This window comes from Drosophila nasuta, chromosome 2R, assembly GCF_023558535.2.
Source record: "Drosophila nasuta strain 15112-1781.00 chromosome 2R, ASM2355853v1, whole genome shotgun sequence".
In the NCBI taxonomy this organism is placed as follows: Eukaryota; Metazoa; Arthropoda; class Insecta; order Diptera; family Drosophilidae; genus Drosophila; species Drosophila nasuta.
The window spans coordinates 6,577,935-6,596,451 of record NC_083456.1 but is presented as its reverse complement, the minus strand read 5'-3'; the positions used below and the strand labels follow the sequence as shown (position 1 = coordinate 6,596,451).

Below are 18,517 nucleotides of genomic sequence, written 5' to 3'. Positions count from 1 at the left end.
CTGTCCGCCACCTCTGTGGGCGTTGTTGTCATGTTTATTTTAAATGCCACACTTGGAAAATAAAGGAGGAAAACACAGTTGCCGTTGACATTCCCATGCTCTTTGGCCAATCATCGTTATCTTTATGCTTTGCGTTTCTCTTCTTTTTTTTTGCATTGAACTCTCTCTCCCTCTCTCTCTCCACCCACCCTCAAGTCCAATCCCACACCCGTTCAAAGCGAATCGTTTTTGCACCCGCACCCTGGATACAATTAGCAGTTAACATAATTACATTGGACGCCGCCAGGTTAATGATGCCCACTTGCCCCGATAAGACCCGCCTCCACATATAGTACATAGACCTTTCTTCTCCGAGAGGCGAGAGCCGACAACCCGATTCGCCATCATGTTTACGCATCCCCCCGCATTTATTTATGGCCTTATAAATGGTATTCTCATTTCTGTAAGCCCCGTCGAGCGACACTGTGGCGAAGCCTTCGCTATCAGCTCACCCAAATGACACACAATTTTTCTCCATTTCAGTTTCAGCTTCAGCTTCAGTTTCAGATTTTTCTTTCTTGTTTTCAATTTTTGTTGTCCTTAATTTCCTTTTTTGTTTTTTTTGTTTTTTTGTTTTTTGTTTTTTTTTGGGTCAACAAGGCCGAAAGGCCACATGCAGAAGGCATTAAAATTAAATGAAAATTAAACAATTAAAAAAGCTTGACTTATTTTCAGAGGCTGAGACTGCTGCTGATGATGAGCCAGTTGCCAAACTGATGAATCGACATCGCCATTGCCATTGCCATCGCCAGTATGGCAATAATGAGTGTAATCACTTGATATGCGAATGTGTATAATTAAAATTTATATCAACTGGAGTTGACAACTGGACGCGCAAATTGATGAAAATTCATACAAACTACTTATTACTATAACCATTGATTGACACACGGACCAAGAGTGAAAGTACGCAAATTGCCGATTAATTAAGGCAAAGCGAAGAGATTACATTGTTGACTTTAATTTTCCGGCATATGGATCTTTTAAAGCCAACTTGCATAGCTGCCAAGTAAGCATATTGCCAACACGGGAATTAATAAGATAAAAGTATGATTTACTCAAATCACAATTGAATCGTAAACACATGGCAATAAAATCTTAAGTGGCCGTTGAATATTAAATTGAACTAAAGGGCATTCAAGTCAAACTCGGTTTCTGTGGTTGTCAAAATCAGCAGCAATCTGATAAACAGACTGACAGAGGAATAGAGATGTCTTAGCTGCTGATTAATAAGTCATAATGATCTTATGTCTGACAAATATAAATCTGTGCTGGGGAAAGTAAACTAACGTTCTATATTTAGTGCGCGACTTTAAAAATGTTGAGAGCTGCTTGAACTGCTGCCAATTGGCATGCATGTCTGAGATACTTTCGCAAGTTATATTTTTAGCACATAAAAATACAAGTGTATGTGGCTGAGAGAAGATTATACAATTTATTGTATTGTGTAGAAATATTTGTGCATTACGGAATTGCGGATAACCTATTCATTTTGCATTTAAGTATTTGTTCAAGTTCTGCTTTTGTGTAGTGAGCCCACTCAGCTTTTCAGAAAGTGTACGCTATGCAACTGTATGAAAGTTGTTAACATCATTTCTTTATTTTAAATGAGTTTTTCCGAGTTGCTCTGATCAATTATATCAGCTGTTATTTGAAGAACCGCCAGTTGACATTTATTTGACATTTACTTTGACCTTTCTGCTGTCGCATGTTGCATGTCGCATGTCGCGAGTCGACGTTGACGAGTTTCGTATCATCTTAATCAAGTGCATGTAGTTCACGTGTGTATCTGGTTTTATTTACTTGCACTTGTCCCATTTGAAATGTGTTGCTATGGCTCTGTGTGGCACAGCTGTGTTGCAGTTGCACTTGCTGTGGCAGTTACTGTTTATGCTCTTGAACAATTCATGTGGCTGCTTGACCCACTGAGGACAGATTACGTGATTTGCGCAACGGAAGCGGCAACAATGACGTCACAGTCTGCGACCCTGATGATGACGAAGGGACGAGAGCATTGAAACTCACAAAGGACATGAAAATTTAAATCACGTCACTTAGCGTGCGGTAGCACAAAAGGCTACGTATACAGGGTGCTGGTATTCCCCTCCCCACCCGTCTCCTCCCTTCCTGTTCGCACTGTTGATGTGTCTGTCCGGGTCCGGACATAATGGGGCGACATGTAAATAGTTTGGCCTAGGCTTGTCTTGTGTCCATGTCCGTGTTTGTGTTTGTGTTTGTGCTTCTGTCTGTGCTGGGATCAGTGCTCCTCTCTGTCCCTTTGTGTTTGTCCCTTCTGTAAGTGTGCGTGAGTGTGTGTGTGCGGTAGTGTAGGTGTGTGTGATGGTTAAGCCGCTTTTGAGGCAGGCACTCAGGCGCTCAGACACTCACATCTCTGTGTGCGTGTGTGTGTTTGTATGTGTGTGCGTCTCCTCTGTATGTCATGTTGCTTACGCTTTTGAGCCGCCGCCTGCGGTTGACATGTCACGTTGGAGCCCAACGTTGGGCGTCCCCCAGATGCGAACTACAAACGAATCCGTTAGATACTTAACTCGCCCCAGCACCCAACTGCACACTTAGTACATGGAGCAGCATCAGCATCACATTTAAAAGCAATTAAAGTTGCAGGCGTTAATTGTGCTACTCATATTCTCTGCTTTTTTAACTTACTTGCGAAAATATAAATTACTTTCTCACTCCCTCGCAGTTCTTAACAAAGTCATTTAACCCCCAGGCGAATGCCACAATTTTACAAAATAAACAATATTATCGACTTTATTAAAATAATATTTGTGATGCATTTGCTGCACAAAGAAAGATTGCAACAAATTATCAAATTATCATTTTGATGAATATTGCAAACATTATGTTTTCATAAAGCAAAAAAATATTGAATTATTTCTAGCAAATTATATTTGATGTGCTCGCGATACGTGTTTAATATTGAAACTAAATTATTGCTATTTATTAATTGTAACAACAAGCAGCATATCGCAAAATAAATAACATTGCAGACCAAAAGTCAATTACTTAATAACATCAGAGCGTAACATTTAAAATGGTTTTAAAATTGTTGGAAACAAACTTTATCATACATGTACATTAGAGATGTTCACAGACGAACGAAAAAAGTGAACGAACTGAACCTTAATCGTTCTTTTTTTCAGTGGTTCAATTCTGCACTTTAGTTTACAATTAAATTTTTAGTTTCTTGTTGTTCTCTTTTGATTTTCAGTTCTTGTTCAGTTGGTTTCTTTTGATTTTTAGTTCTATTTTCAGTTCTTTGGCTACTTTTTGTCTTTACCCATCGTCAAGCTATTTGAACGGATGTGACAACTCTTATTTTTGTTTGTTTTCAGTATTAAAACTTGATTTCAATGGGTTGCATAAATTTATTGAGTGCTTTTCACATTGTATGTACAAATACGAACAAATATATAAAACTTATAAACAAAGATAAAGAAATTCCTAGAATGCTATAAAAAGGGTTTAACATTACTTAACGATGAATGACACAAAACAAGCGATGAACGAAAGTGAACAAAGGGCAAAATGAACTACATATGAACAGTGTTGGAAACAAACTCAGTTCACTGATAAAAAGTGAACAAATGAACTTATTCAGTTAATTGAATAATGTTTACACACCACTACTACAGTAGTAGTAGTAGTATGTTTATAAACATATATTGCATTAATGTCAATGAGTTATGCACTACATCATAGAACTTTGAAATATTTTACCCAACATCAGCCTAAGGGTTAAATAGAGTCTCAGTTAATTTTCGGGAAATGAGAAAAGAAGTATGTGAAAGATGTAGGCAGACTTTTTTCACCTGCTGAGTTTCGTTTTATGAAACTTTTCTCATATGAATATGAAATTACTTTGCTGATGACTTGTTGTGCGAAAAATGCATTTTCTGTTCGAAAAAGAAAGAAACTCGGCGCCTGATAAGCGAGAGTAACAAAATATAATTAGCTCAAGTCAAACAGTTTGCGTCGAATTTTTGTTTAACAAATTTCGTTAAATTGAGCAAAAATACTAATATTGGTAATGAACCGTGCCCATGAATAATACCCCAAGTTTCCGGTGCAACTATCCAATTGCTGTTGTTGGCGAGCGGAAGTTAAGGGGAAGGAAGGCAACGGCTGCATTTTTATGGGGTCAACTCTCACACACACGCACACTCTGACACACACACACACAGACACACACGTACACTCTCCATCTTCTGTCAGCTCTCTTTGTCGGCTTTTAGCCCCGCCCTATTTTATTCGCTCGTTTTGCAGTTAAATCCGTTTGCGAAGCCAACTTTATCTTTCCACACAGATTTTCAATAGCACTCGACTCGCGATGTGCCACTAGCTCAGCACAGCTCTGGCTGTGGCATCCACACAGTTTGCTGTGGCATTGCCTGCGATAGTAGCAGCTGCAACTCACGCTGCTGCATGCTGCAAACTTTTGTTTATTTCGCTAGCTGCTGCTGCTTTGCTCTTTTCAGCTCGTCTTTTATTATATAAATATCTCTGTTTTTCATCGTTTTTCTTATTTTCTTTATTTACTCTTCTTGCCAGCTGTCGTGAGTTTTGGCTTAAGCAGCATTCTCCATCCGACCCGTTGCCGGTCTTCGTTCGCCGTTCGCCATTCGCCACTCTCAGTTCGCAGTTCACCATCCGGCGGCGACGTGCCACTGAAATAATTAAGTTGCCATTGCGAAGCGCACATCTCACAGGCTCAGCGCCTACAGTTGACAGTGTGCCAGCCAGTGGGGTGAAGGAGAGATAGGCTTACAGTTTAGTGGCATAGGTTTTCAATTAGGCAATCTCACATTTCGAAAGCCTCACTCACATGCAGCTGGCGTTGCTTTTAAAGTTTCTAAAGTCTCGCCCGCTCTCAAGCATTTTCTGACAGCAATTTTTCAAGCATTTATCGACAGCATTCCAGTGCCAAGGGGTAAGCTTCCAATCGCTGCATATTTCAGACACAAATGCATTTAACACACACAAGCACACACACAAACACTCTCACTCTCTGACAGCTGCATGATCGATGTGTTTAAAAGTGATTTTCTCTTTCACACTGAAATATCCTTGATGTTCAATCATCGCCAATCGTACTTATTAGTTTGTTCATATTGATTGCATTCATCATCAGTGTGAGGCGATGATTGCCTCATTATGTGCCTGTTGGTTTTTTCAGTTGTTAAGTTTATGCTATTCAATGCTGGCCATGTTCAGGTAATGGCTTTGAAATAAGGCAAAAGTTCTCTTAGTGCTGGTCAACAACCTCGCTCGTTAGACTCGTTAAGAGTTCGTTGAGTTTTGTTCATTTTAAATTCCAACATTTCTGCATTTTCAACAGCACGAAGTATAGTTCATATCGATTAATCGTATCCTGACTATTTAAATTTATTTAAAATTTTGAACAAACATTTTACTACTATTGCAGACGGAGCTATTAAGGCATCTATAAATGTTTGATATATGTACATATGTCAATAATCTCTCGTTAGTTCATTATAAATTCCATCATATCTGCACACACTATAAAAGATTATTTTGGAGCAATGACCGAGTAAAATTATTCAAACAGTGAAAGCAAACCTTTTGCTTTCACATTCGCAGACCGAGAAATTAGAACAGAGATACCCATTTTATATATTTGAAAATCCTTTCGAGTTGCGTTGCAAATTCGTTTATTCGAATTGATTTTCAGTTTCAACATGTCTGCTATAAAATATTATTCCTCGTGAATGTTAATTGAGTGAACTTATTGTGAAACAATTAAGAAAGCTAGTGTGCTCGACTGTGAGATACCCGGTACCTATTTTCAATATATACAAATCGCAAAAATACTGAAAGGCTATATATCGACATAGTACTACATTCAAGATATAGCATATAGAGTACAAAATATACCAAATTTTCAAAAATTACCAAAAATCACTAAAAAAAAAAAATGATTTTGTTATTTGTTTTTTTTTTCGATTTACGGGGCGCAAATGGGTGTGGCCAGAATTTGAAACAAGCATAATCTGCTTTTAAACATTACAAGAGCTGTCGAAAAAAATTAAAGCTCTATCTTACATAGTCCCTGAGATCCATGTGTTTATACGGACGGACAGACAGCCAGACGGACAGACAGACATGTGTGTATCGACTTGGATGTTGACGTTGATAAAGAATCTATATATTTTACGGAATCGAAGAAGGCATCTGCATGTTTCTTACATTTCCTACCGACAGAAATTTCCCATACCGACTTTCTACCATATGTGTAGCGGGTATACAAAAGGATATACTTTTTTTAATGCCAAACGCAGCAATTACTGCGCTGAAGCTGCAATAATTTCTTTGTTAAACGTACTTTCATAAAGTAACTCTTTTTTATATGCTTCGAAGAGGAAACGAATAAAGAATTTAATTCACAGTTGTTATTTATGAATACCGCTGTGCTTAACTTTTGACATACAGTTAATTAAGAATTTATTTGCGAGCTTAAAAAATAACTTTTCTCTTTGACGCGGCAATAATGCTCATTTGCATTATGTTTCCCTCACAGTGGTTGTTGCAACATCTCTTTAAAGTGCGAATCAGAGATTTCTTTACGAGCTTTAACTGAACTACATTTGGCAAGCTAACAATGCAGTCGCAGCATTAAAGTAATAACTCTTATTTTTACTTCAATTTGTTTATTTTTTTATTTTTCATTTTTTTTCGCTGTGTTCATTCGAGTCCACAGTGGTTTATGGCCTCCGCCATTAGCTGTGAATATAAAGCAAAACCTAGAGCCAAATGTAGAAGCATTAAGAATTGGTAATGGCGACTTATGAACACCCAAGTCGTGGCTCAGAAACACGCTGTGTGTGTTGTCTTTAGAGTCTTGGGGTGCCGGATATGCTTTTTGCTTCTGCAGAACATGTCGAAAATTTCAGCATCACGAGCATGAAACGCATGAGCACTTACACACATTCGCGTACTCGAACATTCCCGTATGTATGTACATGTCGGTGCTCTGGAATATAACGTATACGCACGGTTGGTGCCCGCAACCACAACATGTCGCTGCATTCGCGGGAAGTTTGAACCGTAGTTTTTGCTATTGAGGTTGCCTTGGCGTATGCCAAGTGAAGTGGCGAGTATTTTGTTGTCTTATCTGCACCTTGTTTCAAGCTTTTGCAGCTGATCCAATTAAATGGATTTGCTAGCAATTAGGTGGGAAAGCAAGAAAGCTCGATTTAAAAATAATTCAAGCATGCTTCAATAAAATACAATTTTTTTTCGTTTGCGTTTGTGTTTGCGCTTGTTGTTCTGAGTGCTGAACGACTTTGACTGCTTGTTGCAATTGTACAAAACGCTTTCGAGGCACACAAAGGCGACATTAGGGGCAATTTGGGCAAAGCAAACAAAGAAAAAGTGAATCGAGAAAGAGACAGGAAAAAAGTGCAAAAAAAAAGATGGGTGGGGGGAGAAAAAAACGGAGAGAATGTCACGTCACTGTGTGTGCAGTTTGCCTTTACTGTTTGCCATTTGCTAGTTGCCAGTTGAACTACAAAGAAAATGAATACAAAATCAATCGATACTCGTAGTTGGAAATCGAACGTCAACGAGCGGTAGACAATGCGGGAAAGACGGGGGGGGGAGACGGGCGAGATGGAAGACAGGAGACAGAAGACAGGAGGCGGGGCAACGAAGCTAACGCCAGCAGTCGAGCAGACATTTTTATGCTTGGCTGAAGCTTGAAGCGTAAAAGCAATTTTGTCTATGCCACCTCAAGTAGCTGAGGCACGAGTAGAGAGAGAGAGAGAGAGGGAGGGAGGAAGAGGAGAGCGAATCCATGCGAAGGCATGTTACGCAAATTTTATGAACGCATCAGTGAATATTGCTCAGCAAACCAGCCAAGTCATTAAGCAGCAGCTAAAAACTTGCCCAAATGCTGGCAAATTTTCAATTTTTAACTCAATCAGCTAGAAAACTAGAAAAAAATCCTGTGAAATCAACATTTTGGAACGAGGGCAGCATTCGTTGCGTATACGTAATTTGCAGACAAAAACTTGAAGCAAGGAGTCAAGCACCACAGTCTTGCACGATTAGGAGAAAGCTTGTCAGCTTACAAGAGAGTCGAACAACCGCACATCCACAACCGCATTCACAACCGCTTCCTCATTCACATTTGCATCCAACAGAAGCTTACCCGCAACTTGCACCGCATCCGCATCCGCATAAATTATGCCACGCTTCTTCTTATGTCTTCCTTACTTTAGCAGCTGCCGTTTCGTTTCGATGAAAGCGCATTCAACAGCCGTGGATCTGTGCCAGAACGATGTTAATGCTGATGTGCTCGTCCAGCTCCGACAGCTGCAGGCTAATCATCTGTGGCTGCGTCAACAGCTGACACAACTGCAGCGCGTTGCCTTCGCCTCTCGCCTGAACCAGCGAAGGAAATTGCTCAACAGCAGCGCCGCCTTGGAGTGCAAGTTGCGCCAGCTGCAGCTCAGGCACCAGCGTGAATGGGGCCTCTGAGATTTAAATCACATATATCACACAGCACAGTACAGCACAGCACAAATTAAATGTGAAGCAAAACCTCAAAATATTTGTAGAATGCGTAATGTGTTTTATCACATAAGTATTTTGGCCACAAATTGCAGCAGAGTGTGGCACTTGTCAAAGCTCTCAATGATTCGTATAATGCGAACATTAACTGCCCATTAATCCTTGCAAACTTAAGGACATCAGTTGACATCAGTCGACGACCCCCCGAAAACACACATATCGTCGTCGTAATACTTGTGCGATGTAAGCCAATAAATCAGGCCACAAGTCTCGCCACAAATTTCGGCGCCCACTCTCCATTATGGCCAAAGGCTAAGCTAGGCTCTGACACCTAAATGGAAGCAGAACACAACACACAACAGACAACAGACAAGGAACATCACAATTATAGGTCGTTTCCTCTATTGCCTTTTGCCTCTGCTCTGCCAGCTGTTAAGGAACTATTTATCGCATTGTAGTGAGGAGTGAAGGGTGAACTTAACCCCTTCTCGTTGTCGTTGTCTTTCTCTGTGTCTCGTTGTCGCTGTCGAGCAGCATCAAGGGCTTTAGTAGGCAGATTTGACTCGAGGCGAGGCAAAGCGAGGCGACGCACCCACATGCATGTTGCTCTCGTGTCGTCTGTAAATGACACCTAGCGTGTTATCATTAAATCCTCGCCCCGTACAAGGATGCGAATGACAACACTTAAGTGGACCATAAACGCCAACAAATGCAAATGCAAATGCGAATGCGAAAATGGGAATTATTGCCGCAGTCAACTGTTCAGTTGCTCAACTGCTTTGCATTGTTGTTATTGTTGGTTGCTCTGGTTTTTTCGTAAAAGTGTTTGCATATGCAAAAGCACACTGGACACTGAACTGTCCGTGTGGCCACGCCCTGGTCATAAAGGCAATGGGCGCCATGGATAGTGGGCTGCATATCAGCGATATAAATATTTATATAAGTTAATCGGTTTATGGTGCACGAGTAATTGAATTCCGGCTCTGTGCAGCGTTGACGTTGAAACGGATACCCAGCGTTTTCATTTACAGTTGCAGCGGCAGCTGAAGCTGAAACTGAAACTGAAGCTTCGGCAGGTGACACGTGACTGGACAATGTGGCGCTACAAGCTGCAAGCTGCGCTGCGTTCTTATGCGATGCGTTCTTCATTTCTGACATTTGCCCCATACTGTGTTTGGCAACTGGCGTCAAATTATATTTAGCTTTGGCGCCGACAAACGAGCAGCGAATAGCCAACAGCGGAAAAAGGACAACGGGCAAATGGCAACGTGGAACACAGAACGGTCAATGGCTGCCGGAAGTGCGAACGCCATTGCACGCTGCCGTGGCACTTCCGCTTAGCTGCACATTAATTGCAATTAAATTTGGCATTACAGACGCTTACAAACGACCCCACAGAGCCAACCCAGCAACCAGCAGCCGGCAGCCAGCAACCAGCAACCACGAGCCAACGAACCAACAACGAACAACCGCCTGCAGTCGACGCACATTTAACGCTCGTTGCAATTTCTGTTACTGTTGCTGCGTTTTCCACTTCTTGCATAATTTAAGTTGTTTGCTTTCGGTTGCTGCCAAAGTTGGGCAGCCAAAAGAGACAGAGAAATGCTGAAGTACTGACTGACTGAGCGAGCTGGAGAATGGAAATTTTATGTTGTTGTTTTCAATTAACTGTGCGTCTAGCTAAAATGGCAAGTAAATTAATGTTTATAGTGCATAAATATGCATTTTATATGCGCATACTTATTGCGTATACGTAATATTGTTTTTACACAATAACGCCAGGGCGCCATTGTTGTTTTAAATGCAACGTTTATGGCCTTATGTTATGGCATCAAGCACTTATTTTAATAACAAATTCAATTTAATAACCATAGCTATGAACAAGTTGGCAATTAAATCGATTATCATATTACACTGATATTGATAACAATGGACTCTTATCCATTCATATGGCTGAACATTTCACTCCAGTCTACAGTCACTGCAGCAAGTTCATTTTGCCTCAGTCTGTGTGCTCTTAAATTATGTTTATAATATTGCATGTCACTGCTGACATTTCAGCCTTCCCTCGGTGGGAGATATTAGACACCATGACAATACACACACACACACATACAGACTGTATTCTCATTCTCAGAATGAGCATGACTTAACGCTAGACAGTTTTTAGACATGATAATGCATGTGGAAAATCAGACAAATACTCTTTGCAGTCTTTGCATGCGAACAGACTTCAGCATATATACGAATGCATAAGTATATATACTATATATGCTTAAATTGTGGCCAAGTCAACTGCAGACAGTAGCAAAAAGAGAAAAATATGAAGAAAAAAATACTTGTATATAACTAAAATAGCTGAAATGCGAGTCAGCAAACAAAAGATGAAATTTAGATAAACAGACAAGCGTTTGTAACTGTTCCACATATTCTATACTCCTTAAATTGTATGCTGAGCATGCTAGTTTGCTTTCCAAGCTCATCAATTAAATATCCACTTTATTTATTTAACCCAATATTAGGACTCACATTTAAATTCGTCTCCTCTTGACTTATTTTCATTTGTGTAATTAATTATCGCAATGGAATTAGCAACCAAATTGTTTAGTGTCGACACTTTAACGTTTTAAATTGATATGCTTAATATTGTTTTTGGTTTGTGTGAAATAGCCTTTGGTCCATATTTATTCAATCAGAAATTCATTTGATTTATTTTCACATCAATCTTGCTGCCTGTCATACCAAATAAATGTATTTAAATTGATTGCATAATATAAGATTTTCTAGACACTGTCAACAATTGATGAGAATATAATTTAATCGATTTTCTTTTACTGTACATACTGAGAGATTAAAATACTGTTAAAGCTGTGCTTAATTAATTTAAAGAGCTTAACAAATTATAATTTGATTCAAAGACATTCGCAAATTTGAAAGATAGTTATATAGAATTCAATATGTTAGTCTTAATTCGTTTAGTTTTGACACCAATTTTAATTAGTTTTATTGTATTATTAGCTGCTTAATATTGTGTGAAATATCCTTTGGCAATTATTCATTCATAATTTGTATTGATTTATTATGACATAAATGTTGTTCGTTGTGGCACAAAATAAATGTAGTTTAAATATTAATATTATTTTAATTTATTAATTTGCTTTAATTACTAATAGAGCAAATTTATTATAGAACAATTGAAATATTTTTAAAACAGAGAACAATTAAGCAAAACTTTAAAACTGGTAAAAGAGTTGCTAATGGAAGTAATTTAATATTTTGTAATATTCATGCAAAATAAGTTTTTCCAATTAGTCTTAAACATGATAGCATAATTCATAATTGCAGAGTGTTCATCGCGTTGAGTATCTGAGTAATCCACACTCTGGCATTGTTTTTATACCCTTTTGTTGCGGATGTAAATTGTGGTAGGCAGACGTGCGAAAAGCTTGAGGAACAGCAGTTGAGGTGGGGGGGAATAAGAGTAGGTGAATAACAATTATGTGTGTGTGTGTGTGCAATTGTCATTTGAAACTCAGCTGTCTTTTTCTCCCACTCATTTGGACTTCCTCTCGGGTTTCTTACACAAAAAGCGTAGCTGAGAGACAGAGAATTCATTTTTTTTGTTCGAGTTAAAAATATAACGAGATGCAACTGAGGAAGTGAAACTCATTAGGGAAAGCAGACTCTTTGGCAAAGGAACCACAGTTTGGCACTTGGCCCAATGGAGAACTGGTGAAAATTGTTTGTCAATGTTGGCGGAGAAATTGAATAGCTTCGATGCGATTAAAGTGTCTTTGCTTGGCACTTTTTAATTGCATAACACATACTTTCACGCTGCTTGTTGCTTACACTTTACTTTCAACTTTGTCAATGGTTTAAGAAGGGGGTGGAGCGGAGGCTGTTGCAGTGGCAGCAACAGAAACAGAAACAGCAGCGGCAGCGGCAACGGCAGCAATTGCCGCCAAAGGCAAAAGTTCATTTTAACAAGTGAACAACTTTCAATGGGCAATTAAAAGGGCATACACAACATGGGGACAACAACAGCAGAGTTCAAGTCTTTGGCAACTAGAAACGATGGCTGAGCGCTTGTTGACGAGGGGGGCGAAGGGTGTCGACGTTGCAGCTGAAAGTGCCAACGCAATCTAGGAGAAGGAGAAGGAGGAGGAGGAGGAGGAGGAGGAGGAGGAGGAGGAGGTATGTGTGGTGTTGGCAAGAGGGATATTGCACTTCTCTCCAAAAGTCACAGGAAATGTTAACAAAATGCACTGCGCAGATTCTCCAAAGTTTTTGGCCGAAAGGCAATTAAAGTTTTGCCACTGGTAACAACGACAGCAATAACAAAAAAACTACGAGAGGACCAAAACAACAAAAAAACAAAAACCAAAAACAACAGGAAGAATAATTGGAAAACAGAACCAGGCAGTTTATGTTTGTGGTGGGTGTGGTCATTGAAGTTGGACCAGTTGGTCCCGACTGCTTGAGCTCTTCCGGTAGTTAAAACATACAAGATAAACAAGCTAAAGTGTTGCAGATTTATTTTAAGATGCAATCAGTTACACTAAATTATGACACGACGACCAAATGTAGTGCGTTGAGGTCGAGAGTTGACCTTGCAATTGCTTTGGAACACTTTACTTAAATGGATAAAGAGACTTCTCTTATCTCCAATCACATAATTGACAATATTTACCTATTATATAGGTATTTTTATCTACATATTATATATTGTATATATACAATTCTTATAACCGCTACTCATAGGGTAGAAGGGAATAATAACGTTGTGCTCGTAGACCCTATAAAGTATATGTATATATTATTGATCAGCGTCAACGCTCGAGACCATATAGCCATATCCGTCTGTCTGTCCGTCTGTCCGTATGAACACCTAATCTCAGACTCTATAAGAGATAGAGCTATCATTTTTATCGACAGCACTTGTTATGTTTGCACGCAGATCAAGTTTGTTTAAAATGTTTGCCACGCCCAAAAAATGAATCAGAATTGATTGAATAATTGGAAAATGCGTATTTTTTTTTTAAATACATTAAAATGCCTACCCCGAAATACCTTATGTACCTCATAGTGCAATCTTTAAGCTTCACGGCGCGGACTAGGAATTCATTTTAGAGACATGGTTTCATGGTGAAATTTTCTTAGAATTCTTCGTAGATTCCAAGTATGGGGGACGAATTTCAGGATTTTTTTGACAGGAGCAAATTGACCCGCCCTAATATATATACTCTATGGGGTCAGATATTATTCCTTCTATCTGTTAGCATACATACAAGCACAAATGCATCTACCCTTCCACTCTACGGGTAGCGGATATAAAAAGGTTATGGAAAAGTAATTCAATAATAAATGCATGTTGTTACCACTTATTGGAAATTATTTTCAAAATTTTTATATTTTAATATTAATATTGTTTGTCCTCACTAACGGATTGATTGATGCAATTTTGTCAAGCGTTATAAGTATGGGATTTAAATATTTATAGTTAAACCTTTGACTGTGGGATACCTGATTCTCATTTACTCGAATAAAAGTAAAGCATTCCGGTAATATTTTTAAAATATACCGAATTATTAACATTAAAATATATAAAATATATAATAAATACTGAAATATACCAAAGACGATATTTCGTATGTAGTATACTATAACATTCAAAATATAAATTAAAGAAATATTTGTTATGTTTACAAATCTGCTAATATTCCCAATTTCTACAACTCAAAGGCAACACATAAAAACAAACAAAACCAAAACATAAATTCAATTTGACTGAACACTTCATCAATTATTATAAAACCTAGATAAACTCTAAATCATCGAGATTATTCAAAGCGTAAAGTTATGCGGCAAATCATTTAATTTGACAGCAAACTCAAATGCAATAAATTCGACAATAAAATGACTAAAAGTTTGCCAAAAGTTGCATGCAATTATTTATGTTAATATTTATCTGTAGCTAGTTATTGATTGACACACAGCTGCATTGCTCGCATTACAAACTGATGTTGTTGCTACCTTTACCCATTTGGCTTGAAACACACGTACAAATGTGTGTGTGTGAGTTGAGTGGGTGGCCAAAATTATATTAACTGGTGCAGCACATGTGCGGGGCTTGTCCATGTGTTTCCTGCCTCTATCTTATTAATTAAGTTTGTCTTGCTCTGTGCAAAGATAAGATGCTATTTCTACGCCTTTATGCTTTCCGCCACGCTGTGCCACGCCCAGTGCTCGATTTAATTGGCATCAGACATTTTAATGAGCGTCGACGTGTCAGTGTCACGTTTTCCGGCATCATCTCAAAATATTTACAAGAAATGGAAACGCAATAATTAACATCCATAAGCAGCTGGAGGCTTTGCAACGTGCAACGTGAAGCTGAAGCTCAAGGAAATGCGTCAGATTATTGCGGAAATTTAAATGCCAAGACTTGGATGTTGCCTGTGTTGTGTGTGTTGCTTGTGTTGCTGCTCTGTTGACATGGATATGATGATGATGATTCGTGCATGAAATGATATCCATTAAGGGATATACTCGCTTATATCCATAGTCTACGAATACTATACTTCCACTTCTACTCACATTCACATTCACATTCACATTCACATTCGCACTCTTCGCCTGCCTTACGGCATTGTAGACGTTGTTGAAATTCCAATGCACTCATTCACACACATATGTTACGTATACGCCCAGTGTTGTTGTGTGTGTGCAGTTAGGTGACAGCTGCATCAGCAGCTCCGCTCTCGCTCCCTGGCCATCAGCTCTGTGTTATCTATCCATCTGTCTCACTCACTCTGACGCTTTCGTTTTCGTAGGTGCATTAACACCTCAATGCCAAGGCATCTCAGGGCTTTCCGCATCTTGCACGTTTCGAGCACCTTTCACACGCTTCGCAAAAGTGTTAGAAACCGCTTCTCCGCTCCCACCCCGTCTTGCCACCCTATTTGCCACATTGTCGCTGTCACTTCATGTGGCACGTAATGACATGCGGCTGCCAATGTTGCGGACGCATGCATACACATCCTTCACCGTCAACCAGCAGCCAGCAGCCAGCAACGAGCAGCCAGCAACGAGCAACTCGCTGGCACCACTTCTATTATAATTTATGCAACTCGATTCGCCAAAAAACCACAAATCTCGCAGCGCTTCGCTGCACCGTTGCAACCGCATCACAGCAAAGCAGAGCAGAGCAGAAAAGACGAGGCGAGGCTAGTCGAGTTGAGAACATAGCGTGGCAGCCACTTTAGCAACAACTTCATCAGTTTCTTTGTATTGACACCTTCAGCCATTTCTCGCCCACAAACTTGGTAACAACTTTATGGCCGCTGATATCATCCACTTGGCACTTTGTTTCTTTCTTAACGCTAAACAGAAGATGCAGAACTTAAGGCACGAATAGAGCGAAGTGCGGGGCAAGAGAAAACTCATTTTAATTCTAATAAAAATACTTTCAGTCTCGCAGCGCATAATACAATTTATTCCTCATAAATAAGCAATGAGTTAAATCCCAATTTGGAGTCTATTTTAAATAAATTATTTAAAAATAGCTCAGATTTCAACTCTTTATTTATGCTGCTTTATTTTAATCACTTTCGAGTGCTGAACTCAAAATCACCTTCATTATGCTTTAATTGCTTCATTCAATTTCATTTTCCATTCCGATTTTTGATATATTTATGTAGTGTATTCAGCAGTGCGTCAAATTTTAAAATGAATGCAGATTAAATATCCGCTTTATGTGAAAATAATATTTGATATTCAATTTGATATTGATATTGGAATACATTTATGCAGTTATTTCATACTTCGCTTTATTAGTGTGTAAATGAATTAATTAAATACAAATATGTTCTCAGCAATAGACATGGAATATATTGTATCAAATATATACAAGCATATGAAACACACTTTCAACTTAATGAGAGAATTCTACAACTATGGAACTACATCAGAGAATTAAATACATATAAGAAATATTTTCAGCTGGCTATAGTTTAATGGGATCGATACCTGCAACCGAGAGCTAACTAATTTTCCTTTATTGACTACTCGACTTCTTTCACAGTGTCCGCCACAATCAGATACTGTCGATAAGGAGTCTTTGGTGTCTTGAGCGACAGCTCGAATAGTTGAGGAAATTGCGCTGACTCTGGCCACTTGGTTAAAGCCTCTTCCATGGTCCAGCGTCGAGCCAAGTCCTCGTAGTAACCTTTGCGCAGAGCATCGACCTTCTCAAGTTTGATTATATTCGCCAAACTCTGCTCGTGATATTTACTCGGATCAATGGCACGCATCAAGAGCGCACTTGTCAGCAGCGTCCACTTGCTGTCCGGCTCGTACTCAAGCAGATCGCGACAGGATTGCAGCTGCGATTCCAACTCGGCGAGCAGCTCCTTGCTGCAACTGGCAGCTGCCACAGGTGGCACAAAATAGTAAATGCTCTGATCACTTGGCTGCACAGCCAGTTTAAGGCGTTGTCCTTGCACCTCCAAGGCATATTCCTGGCTTGCTTGAGTCTCAATGCTGTGGCTGCATTCCCACAAAGTCTTTTCTGTATTTGCTGCTGTCCAAGACTCTAAAGGATAAGTTTGCTCTCCGCTAATCAACTGCAACTTGAGCTGCGACAACTCAGCGCAAGGCTTCTTCAGTGCCAACTGCGCCTTGTTGGGCCAACACCGAAACGCAGCCACTGTTGGCTTCTCGTCCAACTGGGCTCCACTGCCCAGAAGCCAGCGTTGATAGAACCAAGCGCTGCTGTCGTTGGGATCGGTGAATGCAGCTGTCATCACCATTTCCAACTCCTCCTTCAGCTTGTGCTCGCACATCGGTCGATCCTGCTGCTCGTTGGGATACAACTTGGGCAGCAGCAGACTGCGATGATGCCAACTCGAGTAGTTCGAGAAGTTTACTTTGATTTTCTCCGTGCAAAAGTCCAGCTCCTGCTGCTGTGGCACCGCTGCCTTGGCGCACACATAGCGCCTATAGTCCCAGGTGTGGAAGTTGCGTTCGTCGTACTTTAAGTACTTGTTGCACAAGTACAGCTCCCGCTTCCAGTCCGCTTGCGGATTCTGTTCCAAAGTCCAGCAACGATGATGCCAGGCACCATAGGACTTGGGATTCACCATGAGGCACTGTTCGGTGAGGTCCAGTTCGGTTGCATAGATGCGTTGCAGCTGCTGCTCCACAGTGGGCTTCTCCTCCTTCTTCTCCTCTAGCTTCTTATCACCATCGCCTTTGTCGCCATCGCCTTCTTCGCTTTGAGTTGTTGCCACCTCCTCTTTCTTCTCCTCTTCCTTCTCCTTTTGTAGCTGTGCCACCTTATAGAGCACACACTCGCGTCGTATGTTCCACACGGTGCCAATGTCCGGATTGCGCTGCAGCAGATTCACCGTCAAGCTGAGCAATTCGTCATCGAGTTCGCCGGCGCTACGTTTTTTCTGCAGACGTGACATTGCTGCTCGATACGCTCGCATCTTGAGCACCTGCTCCTTCTTCTTGCGCTCTCGCTCCTCCTCCGTAGTACGCACCTTGACACGGCCATGCATCTTTATTATAAATTTATTGTGTATTTAATTAAAATCCAATTGCAAAATGCGTAAGACGAATTCGTCAGCCAGCACAAAACACAAGAACAGCTGATTTTAGTTATCAGCTGGTTAACATTTGCTAGAAATGTTATTAACAGCGAACTGCCACAAGTCGCTGTTTCATTGCTGTTAACAGACAGTAGTCTGCTATGCTCTGTCACAAAAGCTGCCAGCTATATTTTGAGTGTTTAGTGTTAGTGAGACATAGATGGCGCTTTTGGCGTTTAAAAACGTTACGTTTGAATATTTTACGTAATGTGTAATGCGATTTAATAAAAGAATAAATTAAATGCATATAAAAGAACAATATTATTGCAATG

General features: G+C 39.9%; 2 protein-coding genes across 3 annotated transcripts; one reads left to right on the top strand and one right to left on the bottom strand.

The window, feature by feature from the left end:
* Nucleotides 1-4,854: 4,854 nt before the first annotated feature.
* Nucleotides 4,855-8,626, top strand: LOC132785754 (uncharacterized). Of its 2 annotated transcripts, none has more exons than XM_060792018.1 (2): nt 4,855-4,990; nt 8,301-8,626. In XM_060792018.1, exon 2 carries the CDS (start codon nt 8,320-8,322, stop codon nt 8,557-8,559), a length of 240 nt encoding a protein of 79 aa, XP_060648001.1. In that variant the 5' UTR covers nt 4,855-4,990; nt 8,301-8,319; the 3' UTR covers nt 8,560-8,626. The 2 variants fall into 2 exon arrangements, with proteins under 2 accessions (XP_060648001.1, XP_060648002.1); XM_060792019.1 differs by having other exon boundaries at nt 4,866-4,990; nt 8,304-8,626.
* A 7,762-nt stretch (nt 8,627-16,388) lies between these two features.
* Nucleotides 16,389-18,242, bottom strand: LOC132786305 (geranylgeranyl transferase type-2 subunit alpha). The gene has a single exon (XM_060792801.1). The coding sequence runs from the start codon at nt 18,153-18,155 to the stop codon at nt 16,656-16,658; it is 1,500 nt and encodes a 499-aa protein (XP_060648784.1). The 5' UTR covers nt 18,156-18,242; the 3' UTR covers nt 16,389-16,655.
* Nucleotides 18,243-18,517: the final 275 nt, after the last annotated feature.

Bases quoted from the DNA above. Each gene is read 5' to 3' on its own strand.
- LOC132785754 (XM_060792018.1), top strand. From the start codon at position 8,320: ATGAAAGCGCATTCAACAGCCGTGGATCTGTGCCAGAACGATGTTAAT.
- LOC132786305 (XM_060792801.1), bottom strand. From the start codon at position 18,155: ATGCATGGCCGTGTCAAGGTGCGTACTACGGAGGAGGAGCGAGAGCGC.